The 24035-nt window shown below is 53.9% G+C and overlaps 2 protein-coding genes across 4 annotated transcripts in view; one reads left to right on the plus strand and one right to left on the minus strand.

Moving 5' to 3' along the window:
• Positions 1 to 209: 209 nt before the first annotated feature.
• Slc4a2 (solute carrier family 4 member 2) lies at positions 210 to 17020 on the plus strand. 3 transcript variants are annotated; one of them, XM_036180784.1, is made up of 23 exons: positions 210 to 729; positions 3888 to 4001; positions 5728 to 5890; positions 6032 to 6276; positions 6357 to 6475; positions 7570 to 7802; positions 7899 to 8041; positions 9064 to 9244; positions 10335 to 10470; positions 10569 to 10734; positions 10861 to 10975; positions 11090 to 11274; positions 11391 to 11616; positions 11818 to 12033; positions 12116 to 12264; positions 12350 to 12544; positions 14735 to 14986; positions 15097 to 15186; positions 15306 to 15472; positions 15838 to 16091; positions 16181 to 16350; positions 16529 to 16702; positions 16789 to 17020. In XM_036180784.1, the coding sequence occupies exons 2-23, from the start codon at positions 3951 to 3953 to the stop codon at positions 16867 to 16869; spliced, it is 3711 nt and encodes a 1236-aa protein (XP_036036677.1). In that variant the 5' UTR covers positions 210 to 729; positions 3888 to 3950; the 3' UTR covers positions 16870 to 17020. The 3 variants fall into 3 exon arrangements, with proteins under 3 accessions (XP_036036677.1, XP_036036676.1, XP_036036678.1); XM_036180783.1 differs by lacking the exon at positions 210 to 729 and adding an exon at positions 1589 to 1787; XM_036180785.1 differs by lacking the exons at positions 210 to 729; positions 3888 to 4001 and adding an exon at positions 4030 to 4579.
• Positions 17021 to 17109: 89 nt separating this feature from the next.
• LOC118579488 (fas-activated serine/threonine kinase-like) overlaps positions 17110 to 24035 on the minus strand; it is a 7598-nt gene continuing 672 nt past the window's right edge. The window contains exons 3-7 of the mRNA XM_036180774.1: positions 18046 to 18197; positions 17793 to 17884; positions 17585 to 17720; positions 17394 to 17508; positions 17110 to 17318 (exon numbers count right to left, since the gene is read on the minus strand). Of these exons, the coding sequence (XP_036036667.1) occupies positions 17211 to 17318; positions 17394 to 17508; positions 17585 to 17720; positions 17793 to 17884; positions 18046 to 18197 (603 nt within the window). The 3' untranslated portion in view covers positions 17110 to 17210. The remainder of the gene's footprint in view (positions 17319 to 17393; positions 17509 to 17584; positions 17721 to 17792; positions 17885 to 18045; positions 18198 to 24035) is intronic.

Here is a 24035-nt window from a genome sequence, read left to right on the forward strand (position 1 = left end):
GGCATGAGGACTACAAAGTCCAACAGGCCGCGCTCGGACTCTATGCAGCGATCTACTCCCGGGACTCGTTTCCACCGCGGAGGCAAACCTTAAACTTCAACTCCCAGGAAGCATCGCGTGTCCGCTTTTCGGGCGTCTCCGCGAAGGCGCGGAGGCTCCCAGTGTGCCCCGCTCTTGTTATTATTCCTTTTCTGTGCTCACAGCCTTCTAGAAAAGGGCCACTCCGGGACCGCGCGTTCTATAATACAGTGAGGGTGGGGGTGGGGCACTCTCTGCTTGAAGTTTGCGTTTGACGGCCTAGATGGCCTAGATCCCGGGTGCTGTTGGCCCGGCTCTGACCTGGTTGGGTGTATTGAGTCGCCAGCAACCTCCTGACAGCTTCAGCACTAGTTTTCACCTCTCCCTAGGCCACCTGGGGACCCTAGGACTGATTGGGGAATGAGTCTCAGCGATGTCTTACTGCTGATGACCTCACGGGGACCGGCTGACCACAGGGCTGGGCAGCGAGACAGGTGTGCCCCATTAGAGGCTGGATTTGAGTGGAGGGACACACGCCAGAGACCCCTCTTTCCGCTGGGCCCGTTTTATCGTCTCGAAAGCCACCGGACTCCAGCGGCTCCACTTTGACATGCCGAGGCCAGCTGACTGGAGCCTGGGTATCCCCCAGATCCCAGTCATCAGAGCAGGCCCACTGGAGTCAGCCAGGGTGTGGCCCACGAGGACTGGCAGGTCAGTTACTCCCCTCAACAGACAAGACCACAGACAGATGCTACACTTGCAGCAAGCAGCCTTTACCTCACCCCGAAAAGGAGTTGATTATAGATTTTCTTGCGCTGCTCTCTAATTGTCTCATGACTGCATTCGTGAGGGCTGTGAACCGGGCGAAAACGGTCCCAAACATCATTCCTCAGCACCGGAACCAGAGTAGCGCTAACCATTTGTTAATTAACTAACTTACTTAAATCTGAGTGCTTTTGCATAAACAATATTGTGATTCGCCCACGTGGCAGACTGAAGACGCATAAAGTGCATTCTTTATCTGAAATAATTGATGATTTAGTTGAGAAAACAGGATGACATGCAAAGGTCTTTAAAATAGAAGTGTCAGCTACGAATAGGGTTCCCATTCAGCACGGAGGTAGTTCCGGTGAAAGTCAGGAGACCTCAACAAGTTGTCCTGTTTTCCATCAGTTCAGGGTCACGGTCACCAACTCTAGCGTCATTACCCCTCATTCGCGTGCCATCCGTTCTCTCGGGCAGACACCAGGGCTTTCTTCGAGGCAGTGGGGTTGTTTGGGCAGGAGCCCCGCAAGAGCCTTAACGCCAGAGAATCTGTAGTTCAACTCCCAGAGCTTCCATTTCATGGCCATACTCCTCTCCCTCGATCCCCAACGTGAAGCTGACTCCTTTCCTCCCAGAGGTGGCTCACTAGAGCCAAAAGAGGGCGTCCCCGGAGCCTCTGCGGGCGTGGGGAGGGGGGGAACAGGCAGGGTGCCGCGCCGGCGGTGTCGGGCTGTGCCTGGGAGCGCGCTCCCGCCACGGAGCCTCAGCGCCCGCTCTCCGCCTCTCAGCTAGCCGCGCCGGGGCCGCGCACGGCGCTCTGCGGGGGGCGCGCACGCTGGAGGCTGGCCTGCCCGCGGCGCGGGGGAAAGTTGAGTTGGGAGAAGTTGGGAGCGGCGGGGGCGCGCCCCGGAGTGGGCACCGGGAAGTCGTCGGGAGCGCGCGAGGGTTCCGGAGGATCAGGGGAGACCCGGAGACCCCCGGGACACGAAATCCAGAGCTAGCGGGTAAGCAGATAGGTGGGGGGGGGGGAGGGCCGCGAAGGAGTGGGGGGGGACGACTGGAGACTCGAGCGCCGAGGGAGTGGAAGTGGAGGAAAGGGCGGGGACTGGGGCGCAGGGAGCGAGGTCTTAGGGAGAAGGATGGGGTGGTGAGTGGGAGTACCGCTCCGAAACGAGATTCCGGGGTCCGCCTCTTAAGAGTTACCTAAAGCCAGGGTGCCGCGCCCCCTGCCACCAGGAGGGGGTAGTCTCCGGGAGCTGCTACCTTCAGCTTGCTCTCCCACTCCAGGGCGGGTTCCAGACGACCCTCTGCTCCCGAAACCTGCCAGCTTGGGGGTTGCCCGGGACCTCAAGCCCCTGGATCTTGGGATTGGAAGGCGGAGCCCTGAAAGGGGGTTGGCGGGTCAGGTTAGGACAAGAGGTCAGACAGAACGGGGGGCAGCTGGGAGAGGATGGGAAAGAAGAGCCCCAAGTTTGATTTTTAGGGAGCTGCCTTCTCTGGGTAGGGAGAGCTCCTTGCGGGGTGTGGAGGCAGTGCTGCCTCAAATCTGGGTCCACTTTATCAAACTCTCTCCGCCCCCACCAGCCCCACAGCCAAGAGCTGTGGAATGTACGAATTCACTTGGGGAATGGTTAATGCCCAAGTGGGGGTCCGAAGTGCTAATCCCTTGGGCTGGGGGAGAGATGCTAATCCTTCGGGCCCGTCGGGGCTGGTCCGGGGAATGTGCCCCCACTAGGATTATCGGCACCGATGCTCTGGACAGAGGCTGCTTTGTATTCTACGACGGCGGGGGAGGGGTGGGGGCACATGGGTAAAGGGAGGAGGGCTTGCTTGGAGGAGCACACTTGAGGGCAAAGCCTGGAGGTGGGAGTGAGCACCTGCAGGTGCTGAGGACAGATTCCCCAGACCCCTCCCAGACCAGGTCCCCTCCCTGGCACCTCTCCCCCACACTGGCGGGCCCTGGCTGAAGGCCGGCTGAGGGGGGAGTAGAAAGAGCAGTCAGCTGAGTTGGAGTTCTTGCCAGGAATGTGTAGCCCAGACTCCCCACCCTGGGCTGATCCCCCCAGACCTCTATTTCTTGATCCTATACTAACCTGCCTCACTGCCAAGGTAGCCTTAAGTCAGACAACCCCAACTCCCCAGCAGCGCCTCAGCAGCTTAGTATTGTTACCTTTTGGAGAGCCTCGGGTGGTGCCCTTACTAGGAATGGATACCCCGGTTAGCACTGGCTGGGTTCCCTCCACCCCCATCACAGAGCTCACACCCGATAGTCACTGTCAGGAGGGCTGCCCTGCCACTCAGATTTTCCTGGCCCAGGGCTAGGGAGGGGAGGCACAGAGACTGCCCCTAGCATCTCTGTGCCCACCCCCTTGACGATGTCACGTGCCCCTCCCCCATTATAAGCCCCACCGTCCAGTTCCTTGTCCCTCCTCCTGAGTGAGTGGAGCAGGGCTCCTTCTCTACCCTGGGGAGCCTGCTTCTGTCCTATGTCTAGGGCTGGTGGTGCTGCTGCTCTGTCTGCCTTGTGGGAGCACCCCCTCCTTACTTGCAGGCACCCTGCTTTCCCTTTTGGGTTCTCTCCAAAGTTCTTTCTGGTCCTCTTTTTTTCTGTTTGGGAAGCCAGCCACCCTGGCCTCCACACCCCTCCTGCTCTGTGGGGTGTCTCACTCCCTACCACACCCCTCTCTGGTCTCAGGCTCACCTCCAGGGGCCCCTGGTTCTTGTTGCTGTCTGGCCCTTCACGCCTGATCCTTCTGTTCTTTATCACCCCCTCCCTCATCTGATCTGCTTTCTTTCCAGGGCTGGGCCTTGACTCCTTCCTGCCTCATTTTTGTGGCCTCTTCCCTCTCTGCCTCTGTTCTCCTGGCTGCCTGTGTGCCAGCCCCCTTTCCGCAAACCCCTCTTCAGTCTTCTCTTCTATCCGTAACCCTCCTCTCTCTGCTTGCCACCTCAAAGGGCCACTGTGAGGGTCTTCATAGTCTAGAAGGGTCTTGTATGTCGGAGACACTGGAGTGGCAGACAGCTGAGGCTCCTCTCCTTCCTTGAGCTGGGCTGGGGGCTAGCCTGCTCTTCACCAATGGTGACTAGCCCTTTTCCCCACTCAGGTTATGCCTCCGCCTTGTTGCCCTGAAAGCCGCAGCGACAGCGAGAAGGGCTAAGATTTGGCCATGAGCAGCGCCCCCAGGCGCCCCGCCTCGGGCGCAGATTCTTTGCACACGGTAAGCGCGGCCTGCAGGTGAGCTGGCCCAGGCTCCAGTGGGGCATGGGTGGGGTGCAGAAACTACGAAAAGGAAGCTGTGTTGGATTTCGAGGCACTGCCGTCCGTACCCAGACTTTGCTAGTGTATGAAGATGCTGAATGGAAAAGGGGCGGGACGGGTGGCCTCCGTTTGTTTGAGGAGTTGAGGCTAGTTTAGCTGCAGTTGGACAGGAGTTTGAGGTCCCGGGATCTTAAGCCCTGTTACTCTCTCTGACTGGATCTTAACTGCATAGGGCCCCCCAAGAAGGCCTACACACCAAAGTTCTAGTCAGAGCTTGCCGGCAGTGACTGGCCCCGCCCCTGGCCCACGTGCCATCCAGGCCCGCCCTCCCCCCCTCCCCAATGTGGCCACTACCCCACATGGCCCTCTTCTGATTTTCCTAAGAAGTCTAATGATTAACTCCGGTGGCACAATCAGCCGCATTATATTGGTCACTTTAACCCATCGGGGCACGTGACTGGGAAGGGACACTGGCGGTGCCCTCCCCCTTCTTCTAGGTTCACCCCTGCCGCCATGGACTTCCTCCTGCGGCCTCAGGTTGGAGGAGATGGCCCATTCCCCCCTCCCCACCAGCTCCTCAGGAGCTGATGCCTTGCTTGCTCCCCAGCTGCTTCCTCACTGGCACCAGCTTCCTCCTGCCCAGCTGCTTCTGGTGGAAATGGGGCAAGTGCTGGGATAGTCTGCTGGAGCTGCCGAGAGATGGGCTGGGCAGCTCTCCCTTCTCCAGTCCCCTGTCCGTGCCTGCCCTGGATGATTTTTTTCTGTGTCCCCCAACTCTACCCCTGCATGTCTCCCCAAGACTGATCCTCCTCCCTGGCTCTTCCTTGCTGTGGCAGCTGGCACTGCTGTGGAAGGGGTGGCATACCCTGGCCTTTGGAGGTCCTGACGCCCTTCAGGTCCCGAAGCTCTTGAGCAAATATTTGGTGGTGGCGCCTGGAGCTGAGACCTGCTGGGGGTGGGCTGGGGAGGGGGGCTGGACCAAAGCTGCTGGGCTTGCGGGGCCCAGGCTGCTGGTCCTTCAGCCAGGCTGAGCTTTCCTGCAGTTCTGGCCTGCACTAGCCCTGGCTGCTGTCAGCTGCTGCACTCCCGCAGGATGACTCAGGTGGGGGGGAGTGGGGGTGGGGTGAGGGGCGGGGCTGACCGCCTGGCTGGGAGGGAGGGTAGTGCTGCCTAGGTGGGCCAGTGTGAAGGGATGGGGGCTCTCTGGCCAAGCAGGAGTAGACATTCCTGTCCAGGCAGGGATAGGTTTGACTCAGAACCACTCCGAGGCAGTTAGCTTAGATGCCTTCAGAAGTTACTCTTAAGGCTCAGCAATTGTCCTCCAGCCAAAGGAATTTTTTCTGCCACGGTAACGGGGAAGTTCACATTCTGACTGGTTGCAGAAGGGCTAGACCAGGAATTTTGTGGAGTCTTCTAGTGTGGGCCTGCCCCTAGATTGATCGGGCCCTTTTTAGGGGGGTAAGCTGCTGGGGAGCTAGGTCCCTGGCATTGGAGGTCATAGCTGCCGGGATGTGGATTAGGTCCCAGCGTTGGGAGGGTTCGGTTGCTGCACAGAGGGAGTCAGTTTGTATGTTGGAGAGGAGAGGGTGCTGGAGTCACTAGATCTCCAGCCCTGGGCAGGTCAGGGCCTTCACATACAATTCCCAGTGAGGCCTGTGTGTTCTCTCCGCTCTTCCTTCTCACAGCCAGAGCCAGAAAGCCTGGGCCCCGGAACACCTGGGTTCCCTGAGCAAGAGGAAGATGAACTACGTGCCCTAGGTGTGGAGCGGTTCGAGGAGATCCTCCAGGAAGCTGGGTCCCGAGGAGGAGAGGAGCCAGGCCGGAGTTATGGAGAGGAAGACTTTGAATGTGAGAGACCAGCTGAGGAGGGGAGGCTGGGGGCTCAGGTCGGACTGTCCAACAGAGAGTGGCCTGGGTCGTAGTGGGAGAGGCCAGGACAGGAAAGAGGGGTGCCGTGCCTGCCTGCTGCCAAGTCCCTCCTCCCTGCAGACCACCGCCAGTCCTCCCACCATATCCACCACCCACTGTCCACCCATCTGCCTCCTGATGCCCGCCGCCGCAAGACTCCCCAGGGCCCGGGACGGAAACCTCGGAGGCGCCCTGGAGCCTCTCCCACTGGGGAGACCCCTACAATCGAGGAAGGGGAAGAAGATGAGGATGAAGCCAGTGAAGCTGAAGGGTCCAGGGTTCCGCTACAGCAGCCATCCCCTGCCTCTACACCTTCTTCAGTGCAGGTAAGCGGTGCCTTGGCTCTCGGGAGCTGTCTGCAGGGTCCTGGCCTGGCCTTACCTTACCGTGTGGGTTCCTGTTGCAGTTCTTTCTCCAAGAGGATGAAGGTACAGAACGGAAGGCAGAGAGAACCAGCCCATCTCCCCCTACACAGATGCCCTACCAGGAGATACCTCCCCGGGCCCCCAAAGGGGCCCAGACAGGGTAAGTACACTGTACTCAGCAGTGTCCTAAGTAGGCACTCCCCTTACTAGAGCAGGGGGGAGGTAGAAAAGAAAGCAGGAGTCCTGAACTAACCTGCCTCTTACCAGCCCCTTGGGGAGGTGATAGATGACGGGACGGAGCTCACTGGCCTTGCTAAGGATTATAGGGTGCTTTACCAATCTGAGCTGCCCTCAGCACTGGCTCGAGCACTGGACCAAGGATGGAGTACTTACTGGAACCCCCTCTGTGTTTCTGGCAGCTGCCAAGTATACCCAATTGGAAAGCAAATGTTGCCCCATGAAGTAGCAGCAGAAAATCCCTAGATCCAGTAACCTGGCTCAGGCAGAGTCAGAACAGGTGGTTCATAGGAGTTGGGGGCACTAGCCAGAGAAGGCTTCCAGGAGGAAATGACTTTGAACAAAATCTCAAGGTTACGACTATCACAGACCTGTTGTTTTCTGGGTACCAGGCAGCGTAAAGTGCTATGGGAAATAAAGGGCATGGTGCCCCTTTAGAGGGTAAGTGCATAGGCTCGCTGGGCGCCAGGCTGGCAGGGGAACAGGTGGGAGCCTCTTGGAAATCCTGGCACTGAGGAAGGAAAGGAGAAGCAGGTAAGACCGGCAGAGCAGAGTCATGGGCTGTGTGGATGCTGCTGGCATTGGCAGGGAATAGGAGTAAGGGCAGGGGCTGCTGTCGCCGAAGGGCAAGGCTCAGTCCTTCACAGACGGGTATCTGGCTAGAGTGTCAAAGCCCATTTCCAGGTTGGAAGGGCAAGGGAATTATTAGCAGTGATAAATGCTAGGTTCTGAGTGTTACTTTCCCAAAACCTCACCTTCTTAAGCACCAAGGAATGCTGGCCTTTTCCCATGCTGTGAGGGAGGTTTATGTCCAGATGACCCTTGAGGTGACCGCTGGTGGTGCACAACCATGACAGGCTAGAACTGGTTTTAGACGCTGCCTGTTGCCTTTTAGAATCCTCAGTCTTCCCGCATGCCCACCTTGCAAGAGTGGGAGTGAGAAGGGCCAAGGTACATGTGGTTTTCTGCCTAGGAAAGGAGGCTGGCTTTGGGGGCTCATGGCTGTTCTTTCTGCAGAACCCTGGTGGAGGAGACGGTAGCAGTGGCCAGTGGCACAGCTGGAGGTGACGATGGAGGTGCTGCAGGGCGTCCCCTGACCAAAGCCCAGCCTGGACATCGAAGTTACAACCTTCAGGAGAGAAGACGAATTGGCAGTATGACTGGGGTGGAGCAAGCACTACTTCCCAGAGTCCCTACTGATGAGAGTGAGGCCCAGACACTGGCCACAGCTGACCTTGACCTCATGAAAAGTGCGTGCTGCTGGGGCCCTATAATCAGTCTCATTGTAGGTGGGACAAAGGGTAAGAAAAGGAGGAAACTGATCCTGGCCCTCTCTGTGTCCCCAGGTCACCGGTTTGAGGATGTCCCTGGGGTACGGCGACACTTGGTGAGGAAGAATGCCAAAGGGTCTACACAAGCTGCCCGGGAAGGTCGAGAACCTGGCCCCACACCTCGGGCACGGCCGCGGGCCCCCCATAAGCCCCATGAGGTACGTCTGTCCACTTCGTGTCTTCTGTCACCTCCCCTTCCACCAGGCAGACCCACAGTGCATGGTGCCCCAGAGCTGCCTCCCTAATAGGGAAGGCTGCCTGCCCGCTGTGTCTTTAGGGTCTCATGTGGGGTCCTGCGCTTCAGGAAATGAGCCTTCAGTGAGGTGGGTATCGTGGCCATCTGCTGGCAGGCTGCAGTAAGTGGTCTGCAGGAGAAAGTACAGAAGAACCTTCAGGCCACCTGCATGTAGCACTTCATTTTCAAAGCCCAACCTCCCTACCCAGTTGACTCTCCCGACAGCTGGTGAAGGTGATACATAGCACAGGTGGTATCAGCCATAAACCAGGTCTGTCCCTTGACCAAGGTTGTTAGTTATTTAGGGACACGACCCATCTTCGACTGCAGGGCTCTGAACTTTGACATAGTATGGTTTTTTAAAATGTTTTTATTGAGGTATAATAGCACCATAGTAAATCGCACCTGTGCCAAGTGTCCGGTCCAGGGACGCATTACACCCACAGCATCCAGATGGCCACTGTCCAGCTAGAGATGGTTCCCACCCTCAGCAAGTCTTTTCCTGCTACCGCCCTGGCAGTGTCCTGTAGAGGTGACCATGCCCTGTCATTTTCGAGAGATGGAGTCTCATTTTGTAGTCTAGACTGGCTTGGAATTCCCTATGGAGCCCAGGCTGGCTTCACACTCAGGGCAGTTCTGCCCCAGCATCCTGAGGGCTGGGATTACAGAAATAATCCACCACTCAGTTTTGTCAGTCCTGTGTAGGTCTCCAGGAGCCCATGGCTTCCTAGCATGGTGACTCCACTTGGCTCTAGGACTTGACTCTGTCCTCTAACTGCCACAGAGGTGGGCATCATAGACATTTTACAGATGAGGGGAACACATGCCTGTGCACCATCCACCGTGGCCCATGGGCATGTACCCTTCCGGTGCTGCGTCTCTCGAGGTGGATCCCAGCATCCCGTAGCTCTGTTCCCTGCAGCATTTTCCTCATCTCCCCCCAAGGTGTTTGTGGAGCTGAATGAGTTGCTGTTGGACAAAAACCAGGAGCCTCAGTGGCGGGAGACAGCCCGCTGGATAAAATTTGAGGAGGATGTGGAGGAGGAGACTGAACGCTGGGGGAAGCCTCACGTGGCCTCACTGTCCTTCCGAAGCCTTCTGGAGCTCCGCAGAACACTGGCCCATGGTACATCTCCATTTACCTGCTCCAAGAACCCTTTGCTTCTACCTCCATAACTGAAGCTAAAAATGACTTGAAAGCATTTTGATGAAAAATGATTGAAATTCCTGACGTGCCTTGCCAGCAAATTTTGTTTTAGATGTCTCAAGTAATCCAGGCTAGCCTTGAACTCACTATGTAGCTGATACTGGCCTTGAACTCCTTACCCTTCTACCTCCACCTCCCGAGTGCTGGAATTACTGGCATGTGTCACCACACCCAGCTTCCTTCTTAACATCTTAGAGGATCGGGAATATTACCTAACCAGTAGGACTGTCTAAACTTTACTAAGTAACCACAGGCACAGGACTCCAGTGGACTTGCTTCCTCCTTCCTGTTGGGCAATCGCTCCCAGTTGTTCTTTGAAAGGCTGTTTCTAAGCAGCTGAGGACAGAGAACTCTGCTGTTGGAATTGTTTCCAAACCAAGAGCGAATAGGCTGCAAGTGAGGTTTCTGGGCTTTGGGTAAAACGCCAGAGGGAGGGCTTTATCTCTTAGGCTGTTTTGGCTGCTCAGGATCATTTGAGTCTGTTTATTCCTTAGTTCTTTGTTCTAGAAAGTTGACCTTGCCAGATAAGTGGCCGGGTAGCTTTGGAAAGGAGTTTCATTTCTATATGTTTTTGAGCTCCCGGCAAGCACCCACTGGGCTTACATAAGTGAAGTGGGGTGTCTGGGGACTTTCAGTTGACCCCAGGGTTGCTGTGGGCAAGGCCACAGACCAGCTGGAACATGAGGGGAACATCATGGGGAAGCAACACGGTGGGTTTCTAACAGCAAAGAAGACAGCTAGAGCGGGTGCTCCCTGGATAAGGCGTCAGATAACTAAATCTTGGTGGTTTGTCAGCCTCATACAGTATTCCTGGGATGGGAGAAGGAAGGGGACCAATAGGCGAGAAAGGTGAAGTGATAGAGACCTAGGAACAGAGCTGGTACTGAAGCCCAGACCCCTGGCCTACACCTCCTGGCTGTGCCAGCCTGTCCCCTCTCTCCCTCCCATCTGCTCCCCACTGTCGTTACTAGTTCTAGGGTGACAAGCTCTCCCTGCCGCCTTCCTGCAGGAGCTGTGCTCTTGGACCTCGATCAGCAGACCCTGCCTGGGGTGGCCCACCAGGTGGTGGAACAGATGGTTATCTCTGACCAGATCAAGGCAGAGGATAGAGCCAATGTGCTACGAGCCCTTCTGCTGAAACACAGGTATGGCTGCAGGGCAGGAGGACCCAGTCACCTCCTGCCTCCCTGGCTCTGGCCTCCCTATTGCCCGTCCTGACCCTCACTCTCCTCTGTCCCACCAGCCACCCAAGTGATGAGAAAGAGTTCTCCTTCCCCCGAAACATCTCAGCGGGTTCTCTAGGCTCTCTGCTGGGGCATCACCACGCCCAGGGGACTGAGAGTGATCCTCATGTCACCGAGCCTCTCATTGGTGGTGTTCCTGAGACCCGACTGGAGGTGGATAGAGAGGTGAAAGATCCTGCCTAGGGGCTGGTAGTAGAATATGAGCAAGCCCAGTGTGGAAACGCAGCTGGGGCATGTGGGAGGTGCTGCCTGCACTGAGTTCTGTTCTCCTCCTCCCATCCCAACCCCTAGCGTGAGCTACCACCCCCAGCCCCACCTGCAGGGATTACCCGCTCCAAGTCCAAGCATGAGCTGAAGCTGCTGGAGAAGATCCCGGAGAATGCTGAGGCTACCGTGGTCCTTGTGGGTATGTGAGGGAAAGCTAGGGGATGTTGGAGACTGGGCTCTGGGGCCACCCAGGGCTTAGAGACTGGAGGGGTCCTGCCACCTGCTCTTGCCCATGGTGTCTCCATATCCCTAGGCTGTGTGGAGTTCCTCTCTCGCCCCACCATGGCCTTCGTGCGTCTGCGGGAGGCTGTGGAGCTGGATGCAGTACTGGAGGTGCCTGTACCTGTGCGTTTCCTCTTCCTGCTGCTGGGCCCCAGCAGTGCCAACATGGACTACCATGAGATTGGCCGCTCCATCTCCACCCTCATGTCTGACAAGGTCAGCGTCTTCTCCGCCCTATGCAGTCCTGCCTCAGCCACTAACCTCGGGCAGCCCCAGTTCCCAGCCTCTGGCCCCCTCCTAGTGTACTCCCTGGTTCCTCTGTGCTTGGGCAGCAATTCCACGAGGCGGCCTACCTGGCAGATGAACGGGACGACTTGCTGACTGCTATCAACGCCTTCCTGGACTGCAGTGTGGTGCTACCGCCTTCAGAAGTGCAGGGCGAGGAGCTGCTGCGTTCTGTCGCCCATTTCCAACGCCAGATGCTAAAGAAGCGAGAGGAGCAGGGCCGCCTGCTGCCCCCTGGGGCTGGGCTAGAGCCCAAGTCTTCCCAAGATAAGGGTACGCCCATGCAGGCCTGGGCCAGGTGATGCTACACCTTACGGAGGGAGCCCGAGGGCAGTAGAGGGCACCCAGGGGCCTGACAGAGGAGGCCAACCATGTTGCTCCTGTAGCCGATATGGTCTGCGTTCTCAGAGGAGGGCCTGGTGGGGTAGATGGGAGGGCGGGCGCCAGGCGCCCTGATGGAGGCCTGGGTTGCAGCGCTCCTGCAGATGGTAGAGGCGGCAGGTGCAGCAGAAGATGATCCCCTTCGGAGGACGGGCCGGCCCTTTGGGGGGCTGATCCGTGACGTGCGGCGCCGATACCCCCACTACCTGAGCGACTTCCGCGATGCACTTGACCCCCAGTGCCTGGCCGCTGTTATCTTCATTTACTTTGCCGCCCTGTCTCCTGCCATCACTTTTGGGGGGCTACTTGGTAAGGAGAGGGTTTAGCGGGGGTGGCAGGTGTGCACAGGGCCTGGCCACCAGGTACCGAGCTTTCGCCTTTCCCCCTGCAGGAGAGAAGACACAGGACCTGATCGGAGTGTCAGAGCTGATCATGTCCACAGCACTCCAGGGTGTGATCTTCTGCCTGCTGGGGGCTCAGCCACTGCTGGTGATCGGCTTCTCTGGGCCTCTGCTGGTCTTTGAGGAGGCCTTCTTCTCGGTAAGAGCTCTTTCTGTCCCACTTCACTGCCCTGCCTGGACATGGCTCCTGTCATCCCTAAGGACCCCCCACATCTCCCGTTCAGTTCTGCAGCAGCAACCAGTTGGAGTACTTAGTGGGCCGAGTGTGGATTGGCTTCTGGCTGGTGTTCCTGGCCCTGCTCATGGTGGCTCTGGAGGGGAGCTTCCTGGTCCGCTTTGTCTCCCGATTCACCCAGGAGATCTTTGCCTTCCTCATCTCCCTCATCTTCATCTATGAGACCTTCTACAAGCTGATCAAGGTGGGCATGTGCCAGGTACAAAGGAGCCTGGGTATCCCATCTTTCTTTAGGAAGATGTTTGATTCAGTTTGATTCTGTGTGTGTGCACACACACACATGTGGTTGTGTCATGTACGGGGTCAGAGGACAACACGAGGGTATTGGCTCACTTTCACCTTTTGATGGAGCTCAGAACGCCAGGCTGCGCATCGTGTCCCTTTACCCATTGAGCCCTATTACCGGCTTTTCCTTTCTTGCTTGCTTTCTTCATTTGATTGTGTTTTTCTGTCTTGTATCTTGGTTCTTTCTTCTGGACGACAAGCCAGGCTAATTCTGGAACCCCCCAGGAGTATATTCATGAGCACAAAGTAACATGGAATCAAGAGAGGGTTAGAAGAGCTGGGTAAGCAGGAAGAAGGCCACTGTAGTGTAGCAGAGCTGAGATACAGTGCTGCAGTCTGTGTGCTTGCCCTCTTCACCCCCATCCTTTTCCTGACCTTCTTGTCATGAGCACACAGCATTGGATCAGTCTTTCAGAAACTCTCATATTTCTAATAGCAAGGATAACATGCACTTTCATAAGAATCCACCAATGTAGAAATGAGGCCCAGAGGTGACACAGTCAGTCTGGACACCCAACACACAGGTCTCAGGAGTTACTGTCCTTGCTCCTCCGTGCTCATGGTTCCTCTTCCCTCAGCTCCTGGAGGCCAACTTTGGCTCTGGCTCTCTCCTACTGCCCCCCTCCACCCCACGTAGCCTTATACTTAACCAGACTCTTTAGTCTCAACCAAGTCTTTTATTTCATTTTCAGTCTCAAATTCTTTCTCATACGTCATGCTTGCTCAATGTGAGCTGAATAGTTGGTTTTCAAAGTCTGAATATTTTCTAGATTTCTACATGCAAGTGACTGTGAAAATATTTGGCATTTTTAAAAACCTGAAACCCTGAACAGGCACTTACATGAAGGGAACATTGCTACCCATAGATACTGACATTTAGAAAGCTGCTCCAGACATGGCCATGCCACCTTTGGCCAGTGAAGAAGTGGGTTCCTGATCATTTTCTCAGAATACCATAATAGAGGCCAGGGTTTTAGCTCGGGGTTGAAGTGCTTACCCAGCATGTACAAGACCCTGTGTTCGGTCCTCAGCTCCAAAAAAAAAAAAAAAAAAACTAAAAAAATTTAAAAACTAGAGTCTAAATGCCATAATAGTAAAAAGGAGTTTAAAGAAATGTAATTTGGATTTTATGGGACTCATAAAGTTAACTGACAAGGCCAGGCAGTGGTGGCGCACGCCTTTAATCCCAGCACTCGGCAGGCAGAAGTAGGCAGTTCTGAGTTCAAGGCCAGCCTGATCTACAGAGTGAGTTCCAGGACAACCAGGACTGTTACACAGAGAAACCTTGTCTCAAAAACCAAACAAACAAAAAGTGAACTGACAAAATGTACACTGAGGTATATTAGGAAATATTGGAGCTGGGTACAGTGGCACACGTGTTTGATTCCAGCACTCAGGAGGCAGAGGCTGGTGGATCTCTCTGAGTTTGAGGCCAGCCTGGTCTACAGAGTGAGTTCCAGGCTAGCCAGGGCTGCATAATGAGACTCTGTCTCAAAAGGCAAAAATAAGTATTGGTGGAGGGCCACCAAGATGACCCAGTGGGTGAAGTTACCTGCCACCAAGCCTGGTGACTCAAATTTGATCCTTGGGACCCACCTAATGGTAGAAGAAACTGACTCCCAGAAGTCATACTGGCCTCCACATGGGTGCTGTGAGTGGCACTGCATGCCCACATGCATACATACACTACATAAATGTAGTAAAGTTAAAAAGTAACATTGGTGCAAAAACCAATGAACTAAGTGAAAGTCTCCACACAAACATCCCACACTTTGCAAGTCTGTGGTCAGACCCTGCACATGTGAACCGTGACTAGAACCTTTTTGTTGAGACACTGAATAAATGATTTAGTGTTCAAATAAACTGGGTTAAGTTTTTAAATATATGGAACATTGCAGTGTTGCATATCATCCTTGCACAGGGCCACTCTGACCTTAGTGTCTGTGCTACTGAAGCAAGCACTCAGTCATTTTCTTAACCTGGTAAGGCAAGCTTCTGGAAGGCAGGCTGGCCTTTGCCAAACTCCTCTACCTCACCAACATCCAGCCTGCCCCAGTTCAGCCCATGGTCTTTTGTGGCTTCTCCCCAGATCTTCCAGGAGCACCCTCTCCATGGTTGCTCAGTCTCCAATGACTCAGAGGCAGACAGCAGCAGTGACAATATGACTTGGGCAGCAACCATGCTGGTGCCAGGCAATAGCAGCACAGCCATGCAGTCTGGGCAGGAGCGGCTCCGGGGCCAGCCCAACACAGCCTTGCTATCACTGGTGCTGATGGCGGGCACCTTCTTCATCGCCTTCTTTCTACGCAAATTCAAGAACAGCCGGTTCTTCCCTGGCCGGGTATGTAGGCTTGCAGACTGGAGGAGCTGAGGACAGGAAGGGGCTAACTTGGAAGTGTGAGGGAGTTGCATGGGATAGGAGGCCTCTGAGCATGGTGCTTGCCCTCTTAGATCCGGCGGGTAATTGGGGACTTTGGGGTGCCCATCGCGATCCTCATCATGGTGCTTGTGGATTACAGTATTGAGGACACCTATACCCAGGTAAGGCATTGCACCAGTAGCAGAAAGGTACCACTAGCCCTGGGCTATTTCCACCACCTTGGGTTCTGGTGTTCCACTGAGTACCCTCTGTGTAACAGCACACTGCCTCTGCCTTGCAGAAGCTGAGTGTGCCCAGTGGGTTCTCTGTGACAGCCCCAGACAAACGGGGCTGGGTCATCAACCCCCTTGGAGAAAAGAGCCCCTTCCCTGTGTGGATGATGGTGGCCAGCCTGCTGCCTGCTGTCCTGGTGTTCATCCTCATCTTCATGGAGACACAGATCACCACGTGAGCCATCCTAGCTAAGGGACTAGAGTCCTCAGCCAGGCTCAGGGGTACAGTATAGGACCTATTACCATGGGGCAAGGACCTCGAGGGGACCCTGAATGCCATGTTACCCAGCTTATTTGCAGGCAACAGAAATGTCACTGATGTTAGCTGGGATAGGACAGGGCACAGGCATTGCAAGCTAGCCTAGCAGGGCTTGCCAGGAGGAATCCTGCATGATACAGGCTAAGGACACAGTTCAGTTCTTTGATGGAGGCCCAGTCCCATGGGATGGACAGACCACCAGAACCTGTTGGGACATGCTGGGATGATACGCTCTCCCATGCTGTGGGTGCCCTGGGTTCACAGTGCCTCTCCTCTCCCAGGCTGATCATCTCCAAGAAAGAGCGGATGCTGCAGAAGGGTTCTGGCTTCCACCTTGACCTGCTGCTCATCGTAGCCATGGGCGGCATCTGTGCCCTCTTTGGCCTTCCTTGGTTGGCTGCTGCCACTGTCCGCTCTGTCACTCACGCTAACGCACTCACTGTCATGAGCAAGGCTGTGGCACCTGGGGACAAACCCAAGATTCAGGAGGTCAAGGAACAGCGGGTGACAGGGCTGCTGGTGGCCCTGCTTGTGGGTATGCTGCCCTGACCCTGAACCTCACCTTCTCTGTCGGCCCCCAGTTGGTTCACTGGAGGGAACCCACTGTTGCTTCTCCTTTCCCAGGCCTCTCCATGGTCATTGGCGACCTACTGCGACAGATCCCTCTGGCTGTCCTCTTTGGCATTTTCTTATACATGGGAGTCACCTCCCTTAATGGGATCCAGTTCTATGAGCGGTTGCACCTGCTACTCATGCCGCCCAAACACCACCCAGATGTTACCTATGTCAAGAAGGTGAGCTCCTGCACTCAAGGGGTGCAGGGCCCCACCTTGGCCAGACCATTCGCCTCCTCCCTGTACCGAGGAGCTCTAGAGAGCCCTGTGGTCGTTCATCTCTTGAGGAGAGGAAGGAGTGTCTGTGTCCTTCTGGCTGGCTGGGATATGTCTAGGCTCACCCCATCTCTGCCCCCAGGTTCGGACCATGCGGATGCACCTGTTCACTGCTTTGCAGTTGCTGTGCCTGGCCCTGCTCTGGGCAGTCATGTCCACAGCCGCCTCCCTGGCCTTCCCCTTCATCCTCATCCTCACAGTGCCACTGCGCATGGTGGTACTTACCCGCATCTTCACCGAGCGAGAAATGAAATGTGTAAGCACCCCTGCCCCTCTCCTGACTCTCCCCCACTCCTCTATTCCATGACTCTGTAAAGACCAACCCTTCCATCCCTCTCACAGCTGGATGCTAATGAGGCCGAGCCAGTGTTTGATGAGCGGGAAGGCGTGGATGAGTACAACGAGATGCCCATGCCTGTGTAGCTGCTATCCAGAGGCATGGCAGGGGACTCTGGGTAGGGGACGGGTTGGGGGCTGGGGCTCCCCTCCTCCTGCCCCTTCTCATTTTTATTTAAGTGAATAATTTAAAGCCCCTTCTCCCCACCCTGCAGTAAAGTGCTTCAACCCTAACCTAGGCCTGGTCTTGTCTTTGTTGGTGGGGTCATGAATGGAAAAATATGGGGCCCAGCCCTGTTCCTTGTCCCAGAAATGAGACTCACCATGGGGAAGGAAAGGGATTTTAATGTAAAAACCAACAGGGAGCCAAAGTGCAAACGCACCCCCTCCACTCCATAGGGGATCCATCCTGAGCCCTGTGTACTCCCTCACCCACCCTCAGGTCCCCAGCGGAGGCCTAAGGCCTGAAGTTTCTGCCTCAGGTAGCTCTTGAGCTGAGGCAGGCCTCTCTGAGACTCCAGTTCTTCAAATGGCAGCTGCAGGGAGAAGACGAGGTTATGGTGGGTTGGCTATAAATACACACATGGGTGGGGTGGGACAGGACTTCTCACCGGCAGGAGTTGGTAGCCCATCAGGCCCAGGTGCCGCTCCCTCAGGGCCCGAGAGCCCAGCAGCACCCTGCCATCACGGCAGAAATGCCAGCGCTCTCGCAGCATCAACACTACCCTGGAGAGGAGTGGACTTGGCTTAGGTTGCTGTTGGCCCAGCAGCCAAGACTCCCCAACTGTTTCATTTTCCTTACCTTTGGGTGGAGTCTTGGGTTGTGGGGTTAGAGTCAGCCTGGTCCTGTTGGCAGAACCGTGGTGGGTAGGGCAGGAAGGGGTCTTGTGTCCTCACAGGTAGCACAGCACCAGAACTACCAACACAGAGCAGGAAGTCTACAGGGCAGACAGGCCTTAGCCTTGCTCCAGCTTTAGACTGTTGACCACCCACACCTATCCACACCTCACCTGTGCAGTAGCCTGGAGGTACAGTCAGGTCCTGGCGGTATTTTTCTTCCCCCAGAAGCTGGCGCAGCCCCTCGGCTACTATGTCCTTGTGACTGAGGAGAAAGGACAGTGGTAGAGGGAAGGCCCCTGGACCTGCTGAGCACTGCCATCCTGCAAAGTCCCTTTGCTGCCTCAAGGCTATCTTTCTGTTAGGGAGACATGGGCCCTGGCTTCCCTACTCTGTGCTCCTGTGGCTGCCCCTCCCCTGGCCCACCTGTATTTGCAGCGGGCACGGTCAGTGATGAGGGGCTGTGGGAAGATGGGCACTCGCTGTCTTTGGGGAAGGCGGGGGCCTTGGTACTCTGGGAGTTCAAGCTCCACGGCCGTGTCGAGTAGAGAGAGGTAGCACAGACTGAAGGACTCCTCCTAGGCACACACACCACAACAGACTGAAGGACTCCTCCTAGGCACACACACACACAGACTGAAGGACTCCTCCTAGGCACACACACACACACACAGACTGAAGGACTCCTCCTAGGCACACACACACAGACTGAAGGACTCCTCCTAGGCACACACACACACACACACACACACAGACTGAAGGAATCCTCCTAGGCACACACACAGAGACTGAAGGACTCCTCCTAGGCACACACACACACACACACACACAGACTGAAGGACTCCTCCTAGGCACACACACACACAGACTGAAGGACTCCTCCTAGGCACACACACACAGACTGAAGGACTCCTCCTAGGCACACACACACAGACTGAAGGACTCCTCCTAGGCACAGGGCACACACAGACTGAAGGACTCCTCCTAGGCACACACACAGACTGAAGGCGCAAACTCAGGTCCTTTAGGCCTGTGCAACAAGTGCTTTTTCACACTGAGTCATCTCCCCAGCCCTAGAGCATGGTTCTTAACTCTACTCCTTACAGACTGACTATTTCTTTCAGTGGAGAAAGTCAAGAAGAAGCTTGAGACAAGAACCAAGCAGCAGGACTTGAATCACGGAAAGCAGACAAGTCTCCACAAGCCTCTTCAGAATAAGGACCGTAGGGTAGTTAGGGTGTTAACAGAAAACATCCTGCAAACAAGAGCGACACACACTTGCTGTCCACAAATGCTGTGTGCCTAGGAGGCTCTGCCTGGCAGGAAAGCCTAAGGGGTCTCCATTGCCCTCACCCTCCTCTGTCCTGGCTTCTGTCTCAGGGCTGGCTTTGATCCCACTCCCAAGCCGGGTCTGGGTGCACATACTACTGCAACATCAAGTTAAAAAGCAAGAGATAGGGCTGTGGGTGGTACCCCAACCGCTGTAAGGAGGGGAGCTGAGAGAAAGAAAAGGCAACACTGTCCAACAAAGCAGCACCGTGGTCAGGGACAGGGCCTCAGGTCAGGGGCCAGCTCTGTCAGGCCTGCTTAGAGCACACAGGCCAAAGTGCTGACAAGAAGATCTGCTGAGGGGTGGAGGGATGACTCCCGGAAATCGAAAACAACAATTAAGAAAAAAATCGATAGGAAGCGAGATTAAACTTACTTTAAGCCTGAAAAGATACAGGAATAAGGAACCAAAGGAACCCGCACAGGAGCAGAATTCAATCAAATGGGAATGAATGACTGTGTGTGTGTGTGTGTGATCAAATGGGAATGAATGACTGACTGTGTGTGTGTGTGATTTTGTATATGCATGTGCGTGTGTGTATGGTTGTGTGTGTGTGATCAAATGAAAATGAATGACTGTGTGTGTGTGTGTATGGTTGTGTGTGTGTGTGATCAAATGGGAATGAATGATTGACTCTGTGATTTTGTGTATATATGTGCGTGTGTGTATGGTTGTGTGTGTGTGTAATCAAATGGGAATGAATGACTGTGTGTGTGTGTGTGTGATCAAATGGGAATGAATGACTGACTGTGTGTGTGTGTGATTTTGTATATGCATGTGCGTGTGTGTATGGTTGTGTGTGTGTGATCAAATGGGAATGAATGACTGTGTGTGTGTGTGTGTATGGTTGTGTGTGTGTGTGATCAAATGGGAATGAATGACTGTGTGTGTGATTTTGTGTGTGTATGGTTGTGTGTGTGTGTGTGTGTGTGTGTGTGTGTGTGTAATCAAATGGGAATGAATGACTGTGTGTGTTGCCAGCCAGAACTCTGTTTGATAAGCACGTATTCTACCCCCAGTCCAACAAACCTTTAATGGTTCTCACTAATAAAATCAACCAAATAAGCTATAATCAAAGGAATACAGGTGGGAACAGGGGAGGCTTTCTGGTGTTCTGGTTTTTCTCATCTGCCAGGGGACCGGGCAGGGAAAGCGATCCCCACCCCTGGGAGTCAGAACAGTAGCAGAAGCCCTAAAAATGTGCAACTCTGCATCCTACCATCCGGGAAATCATCCAAGGATGATCAGACAGATGTACGACTAGGTGCTAAACAGTGTACCCTCACTGTAAGCAGGACTCCGCACGGCCTTCTGGAGTAACGACTACCATCAACATGGGCCGGCTCCATCCATACCAGGCACCAGCCCAGCTCATGTAAGATCCTGCTATCCTAAGCACACCAAGACTAAGACATGTCAAATGTGTAACTGAAGCACAGAAACTCTCCTTCCTCCCACCGGCTCTATACCATTGATGAGCCCCCTGCAGGCTCTCAGGTGAGACATCTTAGAAGCCTCCAGAGAGAAGGATCTGTACTGAGTCCTCCTCAGTCCCCTAGTTGGCAGCTGGGACCTCTGGCCCAAGAGCCAAGACTGAGATGGTTCCAAATACTGTCACTGCACGGTTGTTAGGTGGCCACAACTGAAACAGACTCTGAGCCACGGAGTAAACTGCCTAAACTGCCCTAGCCAGGCAGAGGCAGCATAGGGCCAAGGCCCCGGCTCCTCACTGCCTGTCCAGGGGGCTGCCAATTAACAAAGGCTTCTTGCTGTGAGGAGCTGGCTCCTCTTCTCTTCTCCCTGCAGCATCTGCCACAAAGCAAAACAAAAAAGTCAAGTACGGGAGGGGTGGGAGTGGCTGGAGAGGTGGCTCAGTGGTTAGGAGCACCTGTTCTGGAGGACTAGGGTTCAGTTCCCAGAACCCACAAGACAACTCAGAATTGTCTGTAACTCCAATTCTACTGGTACCAGGTATACACACATTGTGCACATTCATACTTGCAGGCAAAACACTCATGCATATAAAATAAATCTTTTTTCTTTTTGGTTGTTCAAGACAGGGTTTCTCTGTGTAGCTCTGGCTGTCCTGGAACTTGTAGACCAGGTTGACCGCGAACTCACAGAGTTCCATCTGCTTCTGTCTCCAAGTGTGGGATTGAAGGCATGCACCACCACTGCCCAGCTAATAAATCTTTTTTTAAAGTGTAAAACCCATATGAAGTTACAAACCTATAATTACAACACCGGGGAAGGAAAAGGCAGGAGAAAAAGCAGTTCAAGGTCATCCTCCATCACATAGCAAGTTCTAGGCCAGCCAGGACCACATTGAGTCTCAAACAAAGAAACAAAGTGTAAGGACCTAAATTCAGTCCCTAGCACCCACATAGAAAAGCTGGGCATGGTGACACATGCCTGTCATCACAGCTCTGGGGAGAGACACAGACAGGAGAATCACTGGGACTTGACAGCCAGCCAGTTTAGCTGAATCAGCGAGGCCAGGTTCAGTGAGAGACCTTGTCTCAAAAATAAATTGGAGAACAACTGAGGAAAATATCAGCACTGACTTCCTTCCTCCACGAATGCACACACTCACATGCACAAAAATCAAACCCCAAAATTCTACCTTCACTATAAAAACCAGCAATATGGGCTGGAGAGATAGCTCAGTGGTTAAGAACACCGTCTGCTCTTCCAGAGGTCCTGAGTTCAATTCCCAGCAACCACATGGTGGCTCACAACCATCTGTAATGAGATCTGGCGCCCTCTTCTGTGTACATAATAAATAAATAAATCTTTAAAAACAAAAACAAAAACAGCAATACAAAAATCCACCAAAGAGCCGGAGAGGGAAAGAGCCTAAAAAGAAACATGACAGACGCTCCCGACAGCACCTTCCAGGTGGGAAGGCAGGACAGTGTGGTTAAACTTCCTTTGCTATATGAGTTATACAAACTCATATGCATGTATTCAATGAGGTTCTTAGTGCTGGACAGTGGTAGCATAAGACTTTGGTCACAGCATTTGGAAGGCAGAGGCAGGCAGACCTCAGAGTTGGGGGCCAACCTGGTCTAAATAGTGAGTTCCTGGACAGCCAGGGCTACACAGAGAAACCTTAAAAAAAAAAAAAAAAAAAAAAAAAAAGATTTTTGTGTATGTATTTTAGCTGTGCTGGATAGTTTTTCTGTGAACGACCTAAAGTCATCTGAGGATCAGGACCCATTGATAAAATGCCCCATCAGACTGGCCTGGGCAAGCACGTGGTACGTTTTCTTGAGTCACCAATCACTTGATGTGGGAGGGCACAGCCCATTGCAGGCGGTGCCAACCCCAGGCAGATGGTCCTAGGGAAGACAGCTGGAACCAGTGGCACAGTGCACGCCTTTCATCCCAGCACTTAGGAAGCAGAGACAGGCAAATTTCTGAGTTCAAGTCCAGCCTGGTCTACAGAATGAGTTCCAGGACAGCCAAGGATACAGAGAAACCCTGTCTCAAAAACAAAAATAACAACAAAAAAGGAAAAAGGAAAGGAAGCTGAAAGGAAGCCTGGGGGGCAAGCCAGTAAACAGCATTCCTCTCCAGATTCCTGCCTTGAGAAACTGCTGACTTCCCTTCCAGACGGGATGGAAGCTGTAGAAATCAACCCTTTCTTCCCCAAGTTGCTTTTGGTTATGGTGTTTATCACAGCAACCGAAAGCTAACTGAAGCAGCCTGCATGTGTATATCTGTACCACATACATGCCCGATGCCTATGAGGGTATCAGATTCCCTGGAACTACAAGTCACAGATGGCTGTGTACTGTGATGCAGATGCTGGGACCCTAACCCAGTTCCTCTAAAAGAGGGCTAAGTGTCCTCAACTGCTGCGCCATTTCTTCAGCCCTTCTAATGAGGCTGATTCTATTTATTTACTTTGAGATAAGGCCTCACTATGAAGTTTTGGCTGGCTAGAACTTCCTACATAGACCAGGCTGGCCTCGAACTCACAGAGATCCGCCTGCCTCTGCCTCCCGAGTGCTGGGATTAAAGGCCTGCAGCACCACCACCCCGGCTGAGATTTTTTAAATTTTTTTATTTTATGTGCATTGGTATTTTGCCATGGGTGTTGGGTCCCCTGGAACTAGAGTTGTGAGTTGCCATGTGGGTGCTGGGAATCAAACCCAGGTCCTCTGGAAGAGCAGTGCTCTTTTTTTTTTTTTTTTTGGTTTTTCGAGACACGTAGCTTTGGAGCTTGTCCTGGACTAGCTCTGTAGACCAGGCTGGCCTCAAACTCACAGAGATCCGCCTGCCTCTGCCTCCCAAGTGCTGGGATTACAGGCGTGCGCCACCGCAGCCCCCCTAGCAGTCAGTATCCTTAACCGCTGAGCTGTCTCTCCAGCCCCTACTGAGGTTTTTTGTTTGTTTGTTTTAAGAACATACTCTATAATGTCTCTGGGATAAGCATGTCTTCATTTATGCTATCTCTACGCCAGCTCACAACTGTCTGTAATTCCAGTTCCAGGGTATCTGGCACTCCTACAGGCATACATGCAGGCAAAACACCAATGCACATAAAAAAATATAAATCTTTAAAAAAAAAAAAAAGAAAGAGCCAGGCGGTGGTGGCGCACGCCTTTAATCCCAGCACTTGGGAGGCAGAGCCAGGTGGATCTCTGTGAGTTCGAGGCCAGCCTGGGCTACCAAGTGAGTTCCAGGAAAGGCACAAAACTACACAGAGAAACCCTGTCTCGAAAAACTAAAAAAAAAAAAAAAAAAAAAGGAAGGAAGGAAGGAAGGAAGGAAGGAAGAAAGGAAGGAAGGAAGGAAGGGAGAAAGAAAGAAATTACACCAGGGAAGAAGAGGCCTGAGTCGCTGTAAATTATATTCTACAAGTTTCTAAACTCCAGGGCAGTTTGAATCTCAAAAATTTCCCTTGGAGCCATCTATGTGGGCCAACCATGTGCCCACCTGACCAAACCTTCTCTAGTTCATCCAAGTGAGGAGCAGGAACACCAGGACAAGGCCCTGGCCCTGTGGCTCATTCTGGGGCCTCAGAGAGGCTATTCTAAGTCCCAGGCCATTTCATGTGCAAAATGGAAAGGAACATTTT

This window comes from Onychomys torridus, chromosome 3 (genome assembly GCF_903995425.1).
Source record: "Onychomys torridus chromosome 3, mOncTor1.1, whole genome shotgun sequence".
Lineage (NCBI taxonomy): Eukaryota > Metazoa > Chordata > Mammalia > Rodentia > Cricetidae > Onychomys > Onychomys torridus.